Genomic DNA, 17,733 nt, shown 5'->3' with positions numbered 1-17,733 from the left:
TGTGCTATAGTGTTCTATGTTCTATGTAAGAGTTTGGTGTGTTAAAAGACATGGGACTGGAGGTATTAAATTAGCATGGACAAAAATTGTTTGACAGACAAATAAATAATTCTTTTTTCGGAATGTAGGCAGTGACTAGTAGGTATTGCAGAGAGAAGGGTGTGGGTTAGCTCTGCACAATATGTATCAGTACTTGGATAAGGGAATTAGATGTAATATTTCTCAGGAGACACAGGAGATTGTAGATGCTGGAATGTGGTGCTGAGAGTACAACACCCTGAAGGCAACACTGGTGTTGATATAAAGAGCTTTGCATTCCTAAAAAACTATTTGAACAAAGATGATATCCAAATTCAAAGTTATACCCATGATAAAAGATGACCAGGCTGTGTCTACGTTCTTTCAGAGCTAATATTTGGAAAGCTTTTGACAGAATGGAAAGAGAGAGTCTGCTTCCATCAAAACTAGCAGCCATCAATATAAGTTGGACGGCAAGAAATCAGGAGAAACTTTACTTAGAGGGTGGTGAGAATGTGGAACTTGCCTTCGCAAGGAGTGCTTGAACAGCAGAGACACATGTAAGGTGCATCTAGAGAAACCCAAGGTGGAGAGAAGAGTAGCAGGGGATGGTGATGGGGAGGGGGACAGAGAAGGCTGATAAGCAGCCGAAGCATTGGCATAGTTGGCAATGGAATGAAGTGGCCAAGGGGCCTGATTCTGTGCCGTAGTTCTATGCAATGGTATGTAAAGATTCAAACAGAACAATCCAACGAAGCACCAACTTGTCAAGTCATGATTTATTGCAGGTTTTGCAACCCACCGGTGGAAATGTGGACATCCTTGACTGACTAGGAAAGTCACCAAAACATTTAGCAGCAGACTTAATATCAACCAAAACCTGGCTTCTCTCTGTCTTGTTGAAGCTTCCTGGGATCCACATGAGAGTGTTTGTAATTCCTGCCAGTACTGTGTCTAAGGCTGGACTGTGGTTTAGGATTTCACAAAGCTTCCTGGAGTCTGTTCCCAGTTTCCGAATCCTGACTGTTTCTTCTCCTTTCCCTCTTGTACAGGAATGGAAGCCGCTGGAGCACGAGGAAACCAGTGCTTGGACGCCGCCAAGGCCTGCAATCTGAATGACACCTGCAAGAGGTACCGCTCGATATACATCTCCACCTGTATGAAGCGCACCTCGCCCACTGACTCCTGCAGCCGCCGAAGGTGCCACAAGTCCCTGAGACAGTTCTTCGACCGGGTGCCTGCGGAGTACAGCTACCGGCTGCTCTTCTGCTCCTGCAATGACCCCGCCTGTGCGGAGAGGCGCCGGCAGACCATCGTGCCCACCTGCTCGTACGAAAGCAAGGAGAAGCCCAACTGCCTGGCACTCCATCAGACCTGCAAGACTGACCACGTGTGCAGGTAAGGCAAATGTTGTGGGGCACTGAGGCAGCACCTGGCACTGGGACAATGCATTGGCTCAACTTTCCTGAGGGTGCAAAACTGCAGATGGTGAAACTCTTAAACCAACGTAGAGAACGCCGGGACAATGCAGCATCAGGTAGAATGGTAGAGTCAATGCTTCTGATCAATGAGCTTTCACCACTACTGCTGATTGAAATATCAGTTCTGTGTCTCTCTCCAGAGCTGCTCAGTATTTCCTGCATCTTCTGTTTTTATTGCAGTTTTCCTTATGGTTGCCCATGTTAAATGATAGAAGTCTCAATGATGTGATTCACCAGTGGGCCCTGATGTTTGGAGCTACTGTTGTGTAAAGCATTCACGGACCCTTCTCCTAAATGTGTTAGCCAACTGGGGTTTTAACCCTTTCTTCTCTCCCTCCCTTCTCCTCCAAAGGCAAGCTTGGAAACGTTACCACTGAGTTCACCCCGAGACTTTCACAGAATCAGAGAAATTTTACTGCACTGACGGACATAAATTCAGCTCACCGAGTCCAGGTCACGGGTTGCAGGATCCAACCCGTGCATTGCCCTAACACTGGAGCAGGGGTGCCAATTGAGACGTGACCGGTACCGTGTAAGTCTCTGGTCATGGGACTGGAGTTCATAACAAGTTTCAGCAAACCCAGTTATTTATAATAAATTCCCCGAGTTTCTTGTTCACAGCCAATGAGATCCAGGAATAGTTAAAAGTTTTGTTACAAAATAGTGTGAGATCATCCTGTTTTGGACCAATAATTCCTCTTTGTGATTTTTATAAATGACCTGGATGAGGAAGTGGAGGGGTGGGTTAGTAAGTTTGCAGATGACACAAAGGTTGGGGATGTTGTGGATAGGTTGGAGGGCTGTCAGAGGTCACAGAGGGACATAGATAGGATGCAGAGTTGGGCTGAGAAGTGGCAGATGCAGTTCAACCCAGATAAGTGTGAAGTGGTTCATTTTGGTAGGTCAAATATGTTGGCGGAATATAGTATTAATGGTAGGACTCTTGGCAGTGTGGAGGATCAGAGGGATCTTGGGGTCTGAGTCCATAGGACGCTCAAAGCGGCTGCGCAGGTTGACTCTGTCGTTAAGAAGGCATATGGTGTATTGTCCTTCAATCGGGAAATTGAATTTAGGAGCCGAGAGGTATTGTTGCAGCTATATAGGTCCCTGGTCAGACCCCACTTGAAGTATTGTACTCAGTCCTGGTCGCCTCACTACAGGAAAGATGTGGAAGCCATAGAGACGGTGCAGAGGAGATTTACAAGGATGCTGCCTGGAATGCGGGGCATGCCTTATGAAAGCAGGCTGAGGGAACTCGGCCTTTTCTCCTTGGAGAGACAAAGGATGAGGGGGTCCTGATAGAGGTGTATAAGATGATGAGAAGTATTGATCGGGTAGGTAGTCGGAGGCTTTTCCCCAGGGTTGAAAATGGTGGCCACAAGAGGACATAGGTTTAAGGTGCTGGGGAGTAGATATGGAGGAGATGTCAGGGGTAAGTAAGTTTTTTACTCAGAGTGGTGAGTGCGTGGAGTGGGCTGCTGGCAGCGGTGGTGGAGGCGGATACGATAGGGTTTTTCAAGAGACTGTTAGATAGGTACATGGAGCTGAGTAAAATAGAGGGCTATGGGTAAGCCTAGTAATTTCTAGGGTAGGGACATGTTCGGCACAGCTTTGTGGGCCGAAGGGCCTGAATTGTGCTGTAGTTTTTCTATGTTTCTATGAGGGTCACTTAGTTACCCTTTAATCAGCCTTTTTTGGTAAGTAGAGCTCTGAGTCTTCTCTATCAGACAATAAGATCACTGCTGATTCCCAATCCCATCTCTACTTTCCCACTCAATCCCCAGAACCTTATCTGCCCAAAGAATTATCAGTCTTAGCCTCAGCAGCCAATGACTGCACCCACAGCCTTCTGCACAAGAGAATTCAAAGATCTACTGAAGGAAGGAATTTCTTTTCATTTCGGTCCCAAACAGCCAACCCTTCATCCTGAGACTTCCCTCCCAGATCCAGCCTAAAACAAGCACTCAACATCAACTCTGCCAATGAATCCCAAAATCTTGTATACCTCCATTTTGCTTTAAACCTCTAGAGAGTATAGGCCCAGTCTTGCTCAGTCTCTCCTCATGGGATGATCCTTTAGTCCCAGGATGATCCCTTCCCTCTGTTACTGCACAGCCTCCAAGGCAAGTCTATGCTTCCTTTCACCCAGGGACTAAATGTGCACAACGTGGTCTCCATTAAAGGCATTAATAAGAATAACAATAATAATAGTATTGATAATAAGAGTACCAATCAAATTAAAGAAACATAAACCTGAAGAAAGATGATGAAGTTTATCAGGCACTATTGACAGATGCGTGTGCTTAGAACAAAAGGTCACAAACATTAAGGGAGAGATAAAATGAACTTTGAAAGAAAGTTTGAAAGGGTCTTGAACCTTTGAAATCTCTTCCTCAAAGGGTGGCAAAAGCAGAGTCTTTCAATATTTTTAAGGCAGAGTTAAATAGATTCTTAATTAGAAAGGGGTGGAAGGTTATCACGAGCAGACAGGATGCAGAGTTGTTACAGTCAGATCATACATGACCTTATTAAACAGCTCAAGAAGTTGAGTGGCCTGCTCTGCATTGTTGTTTCCCCTGATGAGCAGCAGCCAAGTATGGAGGTTGTGGTGTCCCTTTCCAGGATCATCTCGATGGGCAAGACCCCGGAAGAGATGGGCACCAGGAGCAGTTCCTCTCAGTGTCATTAGCCAAGCCCATTCTGGGCCTGTGAGTTGCCATCTTGACCAATCCTGGGGTCATTCCTGTATCTCAGAGGTATGGTATAAATGCACTGCATTGTGTAAGTGTGTTCTCAGACAGCTCACTGTTCCCTACACCCCGTCAATCACCTCGCAGAAACTGACATTAAGGTTTACAATCCTGAGGCAAAGACTCAAAAGGACACATTAAACATTTGGTCTTTGCTTCTTGTGAACTCAACTGGGTGATGGAGAGAGAGCCCCGTGGAAATGAGATGCAAATGAAATAGGATTGCAGAAAAAAAATCAAGGCTGACTAGTCTTTTTATAACCTCCTACACTCCATCCAGAGCTGTGACAGTAATTAGATGTTTTAAATTACCATTCTGGCATGATAATTTAGTTACATCTTGGAAAGAGATGAACTCCACATTTGAATACAGCAGTGTGTCTTTCTTTACAAACACCTGGTTATCAAAGTTCAGCAGCAAACTTTGATGATTGACCCGCTTGGAAAGATTGCCTCACACCTGGATTAATGGGTCCCCTCTCTGATGAACACGATTAATGCATCACTGCTTTGAGCTTCACCCATCCTCCCTGTAATAATGCAGTGACCTGCTGGCTTCGAGAATTATATTAGTTAGAAAGGAGTACAGATCAGAATGTCAATAGTTCAGCTATTAATGATAATTACGTAGAGCTGCTGATTATATCATACTTTGCTGTCTGCAACTGGAGACTGATCTATGAATGTGGATATGTAAATTATAAAGAGGTTTTAACCCATTAACCAATGCACAAAACTGTGCCAAACAGATTTCAGTAAAGTCAAATACAAGGTCATCCACTTCACACTTAAAAAGAACAGAAAGGCATTTCTGGTAAATAATTAAAAATAATTCTGGTTATCCAAACCAATTTAGTCATCTATCACTCATTAAAATATCACTGACAGGTCTAGAAAATAATCAGAACCATTCTGATGAAGGGTCTTCAACCTGAAACAATAACCGTTTCTCTTTACTTAGAAGCTACCTGACTGGCAGAATATTTCTAGTATTTGTTGCTTTTGTTTCAGATTTCCAGCATCTGCAGTTTTTTGATTTTTATTTTTAGAAAATAATCAAAAAGACTCATTGAATGCTGAATTGTATATCTAGAGGAATGAAGTACGAGGGGTAGAAGTTATGCTACAATTATACAAAGCCCACCCAAAAGTGGAGCACTCTCGTCACCAGGACCATGGCTCCTTTGGCGCTGGAGGGAGTGCAGTGTCAGATTCACTGAGGCGGAGACTTAAACTGTGAGGCTGGATATAAATTGTAAGGCTGAACTTCCTGAAAGGTTTAGGGTGATTTCACTAACGTTATCTGGATATGAAGGGGATTAGAAAGGAGTTATTTACCTGGTTGCAGGGTTTAGGACCAGGGACAACATCTGAAAATTGGAGCCAGGACTTTCAGGTAAAAGATGGTGGAAAGCTGGGGTTCTCTCCCACAAACAACGATTAATGCTAAGTCCAAACTAATTTTGTCTGAAATTGAATGATGTCTTTTTACGAGGTATTAAGGAATATAAGTAAAAGGTGGCAGTTGAGGTACAAATCAGACATAATCTATTGAACAGTAGAATCAGCTCAAAGGGCAGAAGAGCTGTCTACTAATCCTATAGTTTTCTCTGTACCCCTCGACTTCTGCTGCTCAATGAATCTCTGAAGCTTTTCTGAAATTCCTGCTTCACAACAGAATTTGAATAACTTCCTCTTCTTGCAAATTGCTCCTTTTCTAAATCTTTTGGAGCCTTTTCTCTTGACCTTTCTCTCTGTTCTTCCAGCTCAGTTTTTATCTGTCTAACTTTCTTTCCTCTCTTCTCATTTTTATCCTTCTCTCAAATATTTTCCATCCTTGTTGTTTTACCCCATATGGAGGTGCTGGGATTTGAGTTTGAACCTTCTATCGCTCTGCAATTCGCTTCCCACAAGCATGGCCAAATAACACAAGAATTAATCCAAAAGAGTTTACAACTCTCTGAAGGTTAGAAAGACAGCTGTGAGAGACACAGTTTAATCAGCATGTGCAAATTTGACCCAATTCAAATAAAATAAAGTCTTGCATTTTGTCAATGTCTTTGATATCTTTTTCAGGACATCCCAAAGCCCTATTCAGCCACTGAAGCACTGTTGCAATGTATGACTGCACAGACTTTGTCATGCACAGCAAGCAATGTGATAATGACCAGAAGAATATCAAAAAAACTGTAGATGCTGGAAATTTGAAATAAATACTGAAAATGCTGCAAATACACAGCAGGTCGGGCAGTGTCTGTGGAAAGAGGAACAAGTGTTAATGTTTCAGGTTGATGACCTTTCATCAGAGGTGAGACATTGACTCCGTTTCTCTTCCTGCAGATTGTCCCAGGATTGAGTAAATCATGTCGGGACATTAGGGTAACTCACAGCCAGTCAAATATCTGGGATGACACAAAATAACCCAAAAATACTTGTTGTATTTCACTTCAACAAAAATGAACTTTCATTTGGGTGAGATGGTAAAAAAGCAACATGCAATTAAAGTCTGGGCCAGCCTGTTCTCAGTGAGGGGATAAATACTGGCAAGGCCATCAAGGTTAACTCTTCTGCTCTTCTTCAAAGGGTCATTCAGTACAGAAACAGGCCCTTCAGCCCACTGTGTCCATGCTGGCCATCATGCCCATCTTTACTCGTCCCATTTCCCAGTACTCAACCTGGAGTCTTCTCAGCCTTGGCATTTCACATCTGGACCCACCCGCCTCTCAGGCAATGTTCCTGATGCAGGGTCTCCACCTGACAATTCCTCCCCCCGCCCACCATCCCCTGTCCACCCAACAGATGCTGCTCGACTCAGAGTTCCTCCAGTAGTTTGGTTTTTTTTCCAGATGTTAACCATCCACCCTCATAAGCCCATGTCCCCTGGTTCTGGTTATATCTGCTAAGGGGACATTCATCACTATCTACCGTATCTATCCCCCTCTATACTCAAGTCCTTCCTCAGCCTTCCCTGTTCCAAAGTCTACAAACCCAGTCTAGCCAGTCTTTCCTCTGAGTGAAACATTCCATCCTGGGCAACATCTTGGGGAATGTTCTCAGCATCTTCTCCAGTGCAATAACTTTAGTATGGTAACCAGAACTACACACAGCAGTCTGGCTGTGGCCGAGGTGATGTTTTATGTAGATGTACCTGCTCTGCTCTTATCTTCTGTGCCCCAGCTAATGAAGGCAATATTCTGTATACCTTAACCATCTACTTGTGCTGCTACCTTCAGGGGTTCCTGGACATGCACAGCAAGGTTGCTCTGTTCCTCAGTACTTCCTAGGATCTACTATTTGTGTGTACCTTAACCTTACTAGTCCTCCCAAAATGTACCACCTCTCATTTTTCAGGATTAAGTTCCACCTGCCATTTCTATGCCTATCTTATCAACTGATCAATATCATTGACCAGCTCAAGCCTAGCTGTTCACCATTAACAAAACCAACAGTCTTCATGTTATCTGCAAACTTTCAAATCAGACCTTCTACATTCATCTTCAAACCATTAACATGTACAGCAAGCAGCCAGCATTGACTGCTGTGGTACATCACTAGTCAAGGGTTTCCAGTCACAAAAATAACACCTGATCATCACCTTCTACCTCCTGTCACCGAGCCACTTCCAGCCTGAGATCCCAAGGGCTCTTACACTGGACCACTCTCCCACGTGGGACCTTCAGACCTTACAGAAGTTCAGGAAGGCAGCATCAGCCACATTACCTCATCGCCACTCAGTCATCTTCCTGAAAAAGTTAATGAAGTTAGTCAGACAGCATCTCTCGACTTTCTGAATGCCTTTGATAAGGTGCCACACGGGAGGTTATTAAGCAAAATTACAGGGCGCGGTACTTTAGCCAACATACTGGACTGGATTGAGGACTGATTAATGGTCAGAACACAGAGAGTAGGAACATATGGGTCAATTTCCATTTAGTAGGTTGTGATTATTCGGACAGAACAGAGATCAGTTCCACGCCATGCTGCCTGTCCCTGATCAAGCCCAACCTCTCCGAGTGTAGATCAATCCTGTCTCTCAGACTTTTCCAGTAATTTCCTTACCATTGATGTTTGACTCAACCTATAATTATCTGGCTTATCTGTGTTGGCTTTCATGAATAAAGGTACAACTTTTGGTGTCTCTGGCCTCTTGTCTCGCCAGAGAAGATGTGAAACTTTCTGTCAGAGCCCCGGCAACTTCGCCCTTGCCTCCCATAGCAACCTGCGGTACATCTCCACAGACCCAGGAGAGTTAGCCAGCTTTAAGCCTGCTAAGACATTTAATATCTCCTCTTTTCCGATGGTAATCTTTTATAGAATTCCAACAACCCTCCACCTGCATTCTCCCAGTTGAAGATGAAATACCCTATTACTTCTACCCTATTATTTTTACGCTTCTCTGTGATTTAGCTATAAAATCTTCTCCTTTACATCCCGCTGACTGTCGTACACCTCCAGCAAAGTCGTTGGCTTCTTTTTATCTCTAAACTCTACCCATCTGTTTCATTTGAAGAATCTTCTTGGATATACTCATTCCTCACTCCTTGACTAATGTTGCAATGCCACCTCTTCTTATGTCCCAGCTGACACACCTGAAGATTCTATACCCTCGAACACTGGGGTGCCATTCTTGCCCATATTTTGCCTCTCTCCATGAAAGCTACACCCTGTGTAAATCAATGCCCTTTTTGTGTTCATAAGTAAGGACAGATGGAGCTAGGTTTAACATCTCATGAAAGAAAGTACCTCAGGTTGTGTGGTGCTGTCGCAGTAACGCACTACAAATATCAGCCTAGAATTTTGTTTTCAATTCTCCAAGGGAGATTAGAAGCCACGGCCTTCTGCCTGAGACATGAAGGTACCACCACTGAATCACAGCCCTCACTTGAAAAAGAAAGCAGAGATGGATATATCGAGATTCGCACTGGATGCAAATCTATAAATAGACCTCACAGGATCTCCAACTTCATCGAATTCCTGTCTGACATTCACCAACAGGCCCACGTGTATGTGTCAATCTCTTAATTAAAAGAAATCCTTTTTAGCTCTCTTGCTAATTATGTTAAATCTTTTTAAATGAGAGCAGTGGGTTTCATGCAGAAGTTCACTCCAATACAGAATTGAACTGGTTGTTGAAGGCCTCTCAGGCAAATGAAGCAAAAGAGTCGAGGGGTGGGATTGGAGTGCACAGATTTGGTGTGGAGAAAGCCATGGCTTTCTTTAACTCAATGGTTTTTGTATGAAGCAGACTTCCCTATGCTTCTAAAGACCTCTGGACCTTGAGGCTTTGAGGTAATAAATGAGTCTTCCATCGTGTCAAATTGCTCTTGGTTGTAAAGTCTGTGACAGAATATATCCCAGTTGATTCTGAATTTCTTAACCTTGCAACCTGTATAAGTAGGCTATGACCAAATGTACGATATAGCCATCCCAGGGTGAAATCATTGTTTTCTCAGGCTTTTCTAAAGATGACAACATGAAATCCTTCCACTGATCCTCAAATATTTTTAATGAAGCTCTGAGCTTCCACATGACCACCAGCACACAGGTACTTGGAGCGACTTGGTCAACTCAAATTGGACTGACCTTGGTTGAAAACTCTGTTAACTGGAAACGTTCTAACATTCATTTTCCTGTGTGCGTATGTCAGTTCACAGCTGAGTTCCCAGGAACCAGTGCCCATAAGGAATCAGAAATACAGTCAGTTTAGGTCAGCTGAACAAGTGTGAAATCTAGACTGACACTTTAGTGGAATAATGAGGGAATACTATGTATGGAAAGGTTGCTCATTAGCCATGGGACCATTGACATCCAGCATCCCTACATACACTTACTGCCCACTTAACATCATCAGGAAAATCCCTTGGCACACTTACAGCCCAACCCATTCTAGAGCCCAGATATAATACAGACATGTGCTCGCTTCGGCAGCACATGTACTAAAATTGGAACGATACAGAGAAGATTAGCATGGCCCCTGCACAAGGATGACACGCAAATTCGTGAAGCGTTCCATATTTTGCACAGTTCACTTACTTTGAGGTGGCACGGTAGTGTAGTGGTTAGCGCGACGCTATTACAGCGCCAGCGATCGGAGTTTGTACGTTCTCCCGTGTCTGCGTGGGTTTTCTCCGGGTGCTCCAGTTTCCTCCCACATTGCAAAGATGTATGGGTAGGTTAATTTGGGTTTAAAATGGGCGGTGCGGACTCGTTGGGCCGGAAGGGCCTGTTACCACGCCGTAAGTAAAATTAAAAAAAAAATTTAAAGAACAATTTCTGTTCCTTTGCTTAACCTTCTGTCCTTTTCTCTCCCATCTCCTACTCTCAGAGAGCCCACCAATACCCAGTACAACCCAGTATAAACCAACCAATGCCGAGGACAACCCTACCAATGCCCAGTACAACCCCACTAATGCCCAGTACAACCCAGTACAAACCCACCAACACCCAGAACAACCCAGTACATCCCCACCAACACCCAGTACAACCCTACCAATGGCTAGTACAACCCAATACAACCCCACCAACGCCCAGTACAGCCCAGTACAACCCAGTACAACTCCCCAATGCCCAGTACAACCTCACCAACACCAGTACAACCCGTTACAATGCTACAGAAACAAACAATCTGCTGGAGGAACTCAGTGGGTCGAGTAGCATCTGGTGGGGTGGGGGGAAGGAATCATTGATATTTGAGTCCTGATCCAGGGTTTCAACCCAAAATGTCAACAATTCCTTTCCTCCCACAGATGCTGCTCGACCTGCTGAGTTCCTCCAGCAGATTGTTTGTTAGTCCAGATTTCAGTATCTGCAGTCTCTCGTGTCTCCTCTCTGCAACACTGGTTGCGTTACAGCAGACCCTGCTCAAGATCTGTCTGTGCCATTAGTGCGTTTGGTTCACATTTTTTGAACTTTCATCAATTTCATTGGAAAAGCCCACTTCATTAAATACTCAGGTATTCATTGCTTAAACAATTTCTTGATCTTTAACTTTAAAAAATGGCTTCAATATCCCAAGGAGTTTCAACCAGGAGAGAATTATTTTAAACTCAAACTTCAGCATTTTGATTAAAGATAAAAAGAACTCATTCTTCAGAACCATTACAGAGGGTATAAGCCTGGTCGCTTTCACTCTGCAGGTATGTGCCTTTTGCCAGACTGAATTCATTTTGAAATGAGAACCAATGAGAAGAAATCTTCAAAGAATTCAGACAACTGGTTTACTTCAGTTTGCTGGGTGCAGAAGAATAAAACGCCAAAGGAACTGTTGGTCATAAGAAGGACATAAGAAACAGAAGCAGGAGCAGACCTTTCAGTTCCACCTGCCAGCCCTTCCATTCAACGACTCAGCACCACGTCCCTGCACCAACCCCACATCCTGTAGTCCCTGACTATCCAAAAATTCATCGACCTTCACCTTGAACCTCCACAGCTTTCTCAGGTGGAGAAGTACAAAAAAATTCATTACCCTTTTGGAAAAGAAATTTCTTTTCGCCTCAGTTTTGAGAGGCTGACCTCTTATTTTATGTTGCTACACTCTTCAGTTCAGACAAACATCTGAATCTACCTTGTCAAATCTGCAAGAATTTGTTTGTTTCAATGAGATCAGACCTCTTTCTTCTACACAGCAGACAACATCGCTTAATCTCTCCTCATACCTGCCATCCTAGGGATCCATCTGCTGAAACCTCACTGCACTCTACCACAAATAGGTAGGGAAAGCAGTCCTGTAAACATATTTCAGATCCAGTGTCACAGAGCCCTAAATATGTCTCTGCTCTTGTACTCAAATCCTTCAGAAATAGAGATCAACACACCAATGCCTTTCTAAATAATTGGTTATAGAGGTGTATAAAATCATGAGGGGAATAGATAGGGTGAATGCACAGACTCTTTCCCAGGGAAAGGGAATCAAAAACTACAGGGCACAGGTTTAAGGTGAGAGGAGAAAGATTAGACAGTCAGAGACTTTTTCCCAGGGTGACAATGGCTAACACGAGGGGATGTAATTTTAAGGTGATTGGAGGAAGGTATCGGGGATGTCAGGGGTAAGTTTTTTTACACAGAGAGTGGTGGGTGTGTGGAACGCAATGCCTGTAGAGGTTGTGGGGAGAGATACATTAGGGACATTTAAGAGACTCTTAGATAGACACATGAATGATAGAAAAATATGGGGCTATGTGGGAGGGAAGGGTTAGATAGATCTTAGAGCAGGATAAAATGTCGGCACAACATTGTGGGCCAAAGGGCCTGTACTGTGCTGTAATGTTCTATGTTCTTAAAGGGACCTGAGGGGCAACTTCTTTACACAGAGGAGGTCCTTATATTGATCTAGCTGCCGGAGGAAGTGGTTGAGGCAGGTACAGTAACATTTAAAAGACACTTGGACAGGTACATGGATCGGAAAGGTTTAGAGGGATATGGGCCAAATGCAGACAAATGGGATTGGCTTAGATTGACATCTTGGTTGGCATGGATGAGTTGGGATGAAGAGCCTGTTTCTGTGCCGTATAGCTCTGTGACTCTGTATACCCGTGTGCTAATATTCAATAATTTGTGCTCAAGGCCATCCAGAACCGGTTGAACACCAGCACCTTTCAATCCCTCTCTTCAAAGTAGATGACCTCACATTTTTACACATATTTCATTTGCCTTTCCCCATTCATTTAAGCTGACCACATCCCTGACCACACCCCTGACCACATCACTGACCACACCCCTGACCACATCACTGACTACACCCCTGACCACATCACTGACCACACCCCTGAGCACATCACTGACCATATCCCTGACCACATCACTGACCATATCCCTGAGCACACCACTGACCATATCCCTGACCACATCACTGACCACACCCCTGAGCACACCACTGACCATATCCCTGACCACATCACTGACCACACCCCTGAGCACACCACTGACCACACCCCTGAGCACATCACTGACCACACCCCTGAGCACATCACTGACCATACCCCTGACCACATCTCCCTGTGCCTCTTTATATTCTCCTCACAGCCCACACTGCCATTTTATCATCAGCAAATTTGGAAATATTACAGTTGATCTCCTCATTCCAATCATTGATATAGATTGTGAACAGCTGGGCCCCAGAACGGATCCCTGTTCCATCTCACTGATCACAATCTGCTAATTGGAAATTGACCCATAATTTCCTACTCTCCATTAACCAGTTCTCAATCCACTCCAGTTTTGGCCAAAATACCGCACCCTCTAATTTTGTTTAGTAACTTCTTGTGTGGCACCTTATCAAAGGCATTCGGAAAGTCAAGTAACCATATCAACTGGAGACAGGAGACTGCGGATGTTTGAATCAACTGGTTCATCCCTTATCTATTCTGCTAGAACTCATAAAACTCCAACAGATTTTCAAACTGATTTCCGTTTCATCTTCCAATCTGTCAGACCAATGTGGAATCCGTGGAATTCTGTGAATCTGTGAAGATCAAAACCACTTGCTCCATTGCCATCTCCTTCAAAACTCTGAGATCTGGGCATCAAATCCTAGGGATTTGTTAAATTTTAGTCCCATTAATTTCTTCAGTACTAATTTCACTAACACTTATTTCCTTCAGCTCCCCAGCCACTCTGGGCTTGCAGTTTATAGCTGGCCCCATTGATTTATTTCCCTAGCAATCAGAACTTTTGTGTGCAATTTACAAGTTCTGGCTGGTTATCCAACTTTTCGACTTTCTCCATGGTTCAGAGTCTACCTGGGGAAATCTGGAACTGGTGAATCATCAGTGAACTTCAGTGCACATGTCCAACTGAGAAGTTGTTAAGACTTTCACTGAAGAAGATAAAAGCCAAATCAGTGTGCATGATTCATAATGTGCAATTATATGATTTTTTTTCACTTTGGTATTTGATTTTGGATATTATTTCAGATAATGAGGGAAAAAGCTAATGGGTTGAGATTTTGTGTGAGACACCATGCAGGAACTGCCATAAATAATCAATGCATCTGTTTACAGTGAGAATATCAGTATTAAATATTGACAAGATGTGACATTTGTAGTTTCAAGTATTCATCCAACTCTCTTTCTGAAAATTCTTATAACGTTGCTTCTGCTGCCCTTCCAGAGGCACATTTCTCATCACCCTGATATATCGGGGCAAATATTAGGAGCACAGTTGTTGGTTTTGTTCAGAACCACCAGCATTCAGCCATCTAAACTGAAGTAACTCTTGGACTTTTGTACCTGTGGTGTAAATAGAGAGGTCCAAGTCTTACTGACTGATATATGTCACCACATCTGTCACTGTGCTCCACTGCTGAACTCCAATTAGAGTCCAACATTACACTGAAGAGATCACTGCTTAGATCTTATGCCACGGTTCAAGAAGGCAGCTCACCACCAACTTCTCAAGGGGAACTAGGGCTGGGCAGTTAAATGCTGGCTCAGCCTACGAAGCCCACATCCCTTGAATGAATATTGAAAAAAATGGGAGCTCTATTAAAGCTCAATTGACATGATTCACCCTGGGTACTTTGCAGAACCAACAAAACCTTCTAACCAACCATAAACCCACTGCAATGGAAAATCACTCTCCATTCTGTGGGATTTTTTCCCCCCTTTCACCTTCTCCTCCTCCTCCTTCCCCCTCTCTTCCCTGGGAGGTTGTGGGTGGTCTGCTTCTTCTGCAGTCTTTGCAGGACCTCTATGTGGTCCCAAGGCAAGCCTCGAGTTTGTCAGTCATCCCGAGTGCTCCCTCTCCACTTTGAGTGTCCCCAAGGGTCAGTGGGGATGTTGCTTTTCTTCAAAGAGCCTTTGAGCACATCCTTGAATATTTTCTTCTGTCAGCCTGGAAGACTCTTCCCACAGCAGAGCTTGAGATAGAGCACAGCTCTCTGTTGGCTGTACCTTTACCAATCAGTGGGGATGGGAACTTGTTTGCAAACTGCTATATTGGGTGACAGCTTGCTCCTGAAGTTTGGCCACTCAAAGATATTTGCCAGAAATTAATTTTACATTGGAACCTTGGAAGCAGCAAGTACTGTGTCCACACTTGAGTTAGCATGATTTCTACCCAACAGATTGAGTCGAGCTCAGTATTGGCACAGAATTTTACTTTAATTGCACAGTGCAATTGCATAACAGCATGTGAGTGATGTACGTTGAAGTGTTAGTGGAATATATCAAGACTACTTACCCATGCTTATCAAATTGGAAGTAATCAGTTTTGCAGCTGAGGTAATTGGCAATGTGGTACCTTGGCATATAAACGCTAAAAACAATTAATATTAGTTCACATTTTGTGATTTAACAGGGAACAAGTTTATCCCCAAATTTTGCTTAAAACTAATTTAAATGTATTTAGTTGCCTTCTCAAATCTCCCGTCACCAGAACTTCACGTCAGCATTACAGAGTCCCCAAACTATCTCTGGAATGTGCCCTGATTTCCCTACAGCTTTGCATGACCAATTGTTTCAACTGTCAAGATGTAATGGTTTCATCTGGCAGTGAGACTTCCTTTTGACTTTGGTCAGCTGTGCCACAGATTTAAGCACTGATTTCCCCCTCCTCCTTAATACCTTGTGCACCTAAATTTTTTTAAATTAAATTTTTTTTTTAATTTTAAATTTTATTTACAGCGTGGTAACAGGCCCTTCCAGCCCAATGAGTCTGCGCCGCCCATTTTAAACCCAAATTAACCTACCCGTACGTCTTTGCAATGTGGGAGGAAACCAGAGCACCCGGAGGAAACCCACGCAGACACGGGAGAACGTACAAACTCCTGACGGACAGCGATGGGAATTGAACCCCGATCGCTGGCGCTGTAATAGCCTCGCGCTAACCGCTACGCTACCGTGCTGCCCTTCCTCAAACAAAGCTCATACCGATAGTCCCCCTTATGCAAACACCACTTCACCTTGAAGAATATCCACACTATCGTCAACAGATTTATATATAAAATATATACATTCAGTGTGATCTTAGTGGCAATGTCAGCCTTTGTTATCCATCCCCAATTGCCATTGAAAAGGTGGCGGAGAACCACCTTCCTGAAAGGTTCTAATTGGGGTGGTGAAGATGCTCCTACAGAGCAGTTGGGAGGGAATTCCAGGATTTAGATCTCATGATAATGCAGGAACAGCCATGTGTATGGAAGAAATTCCAAAGGGAACGTGCAGATTGTGGCCGCCTACTGCACCTGCTGCCTTTTGCTTCCATTTCGAGGTCATTGATTTGGGAGGTGCTGTAAATGTGAATAACTGCAGGTCATTTGGCAGACAGTACACACTGCAGCCACAGTGCCTGAATTGTGGAGGAAACAAATGTTTAGAGTGAGGGACGGAGAGACGACCAAACCAGCTGCATTGCTCTGGATGCTGTTAAGTTTTGCGAATGTTGAAATTGCACTTGTCCAGAGAAAGGAAATACCTGTATATTCCAATGTGCTCCTGTTCAGCACAGACATGGTGGGCAGAAGGGCCTGTTCCTGTGCTGTACTGTTCCATGTTCTATGTTCTATGCTCAGACTTGTGTCTTGAGGATGGTGGAAAGTCTTTGAGGTCCTGTAACCACTGTATTTATGTGGCTGGTCCAGTTAAGTTTCTCCTCCATGGTGACCACCCAGGCTGTTGATGATAAGGGATTCAGCAGTGGTAATGTCATTGAATGTCAATGGTAGGTTGTCAGACTTACTTTAATTAAACCGGTTATTGCATAGCATGAGTGACATGAATGTTATTTGTCACTTATTAGTCTATGAATTGACTACTTGATTGGAGAGGCATCGTGCTTAGCCCCCACCATCCAGTTTGACGTAAATCCGTGGCAGTCCACAGGACAGCATCAGCATGGCTAACTTCAGGGAGAAGTACTGAACAGTGTTACAGGTGACCTTTATGACTGGCTGCAGTGCAAATTCAGGCAGTCATTGGTGTGAAGGAGAGAAAACAAACCGTCTGGGTTAATTTGAAGATCTTTTCAGCTAGACCAGATCCAGTAAACATGCCAGATCCGCAGGGTGAGAAGGTCTGACGCCACAGACAGAAAGATTGGAATCTGACTTTAAACATTGCCACTGAGCTCACTCACATCCATTGGGGCCCGCAGTACAGCTCTGTTCTTCCAACTGACAGATGGTGACCTACTTAGCAGGAGAGAGACACAGATATTCCTCCTGACTGATTTCAGTTGGCCAACCTCTGACATGTGCTGCTACAGAAGGTTCATTAAGCAGCTCAGGCGAGAACTATGGAGGGTGACCCAAAGACAGTCCAGTTCCAAAGTTAGTTAAGGCTGTGACTGAACCTGGCCATCCCACAGGAGCTCCCGGACCAGGCTTCAGTGCTCACTGACTGGAAAGGAAGTGGTGAATGAAGAATTGCCCTTTGTGACATTCCTCATCATGTGCCAAGGAGCTGCAATCCAATGAATTACTTTTTGAACCGTAATAATCTCCACTATTGTAATTGCACACAGCAAGATCCAGCTAGCAGCAAAGAGAA

The 17,733-nt window shown here is 43.9% G+C and overlaps 1 protein-coding gene and 1 non-coding gene across 2 annotated transcripts in view; both read left to right on the top strand.

The window, feature by feature from the left end:
- gfra2b (GDNF family receptor alpha 2b) overlaps positions 1–17,733 on the top strand; it is a 194,806-nt gene that overhangs the window by 110,081 nt on the left and 66,992 nt on the right. Inside the window, exon 4 of the mRNA XM_052040903.1 lies at positions 1,071–1,416. Coding sequence (XP_051896863.1) covers positions 1,071–1,416 — 346 coding nt within the window. The remainder of the gene's footprint in view (positions 1–1,070; positions 1,417–17,733) is intronic.
- Positions 10,162–10,268, top strand: LOC127584472 (U6 spliceosomal RNA). The gene has a single exon (XR_007958398.1). It is a non-coding gene; the product is annotated as a U6 spliceosomal RNA (small nuclear RNA).

The sequence above is a fragment of the Pristis pectinata genome, chromosome 29, assembly GCF_009764475.1.
Source record: "Pristis pectinata isolate sPriPec2 chromosome 29, sPriPec2.1.pri, whole genome shotgun sequence".
NCBI lineage: Eukaryota > Metazoa > Chordata > Chondrichthyes > Rhinopristiformes > Pristidae > Pristis > Pristis pectinata.
The sequence above is the reverse complement of the archived record's forward strand: the minus strand, read 5'-3'. Positions and strand labels throughout refer to the sequence as shown.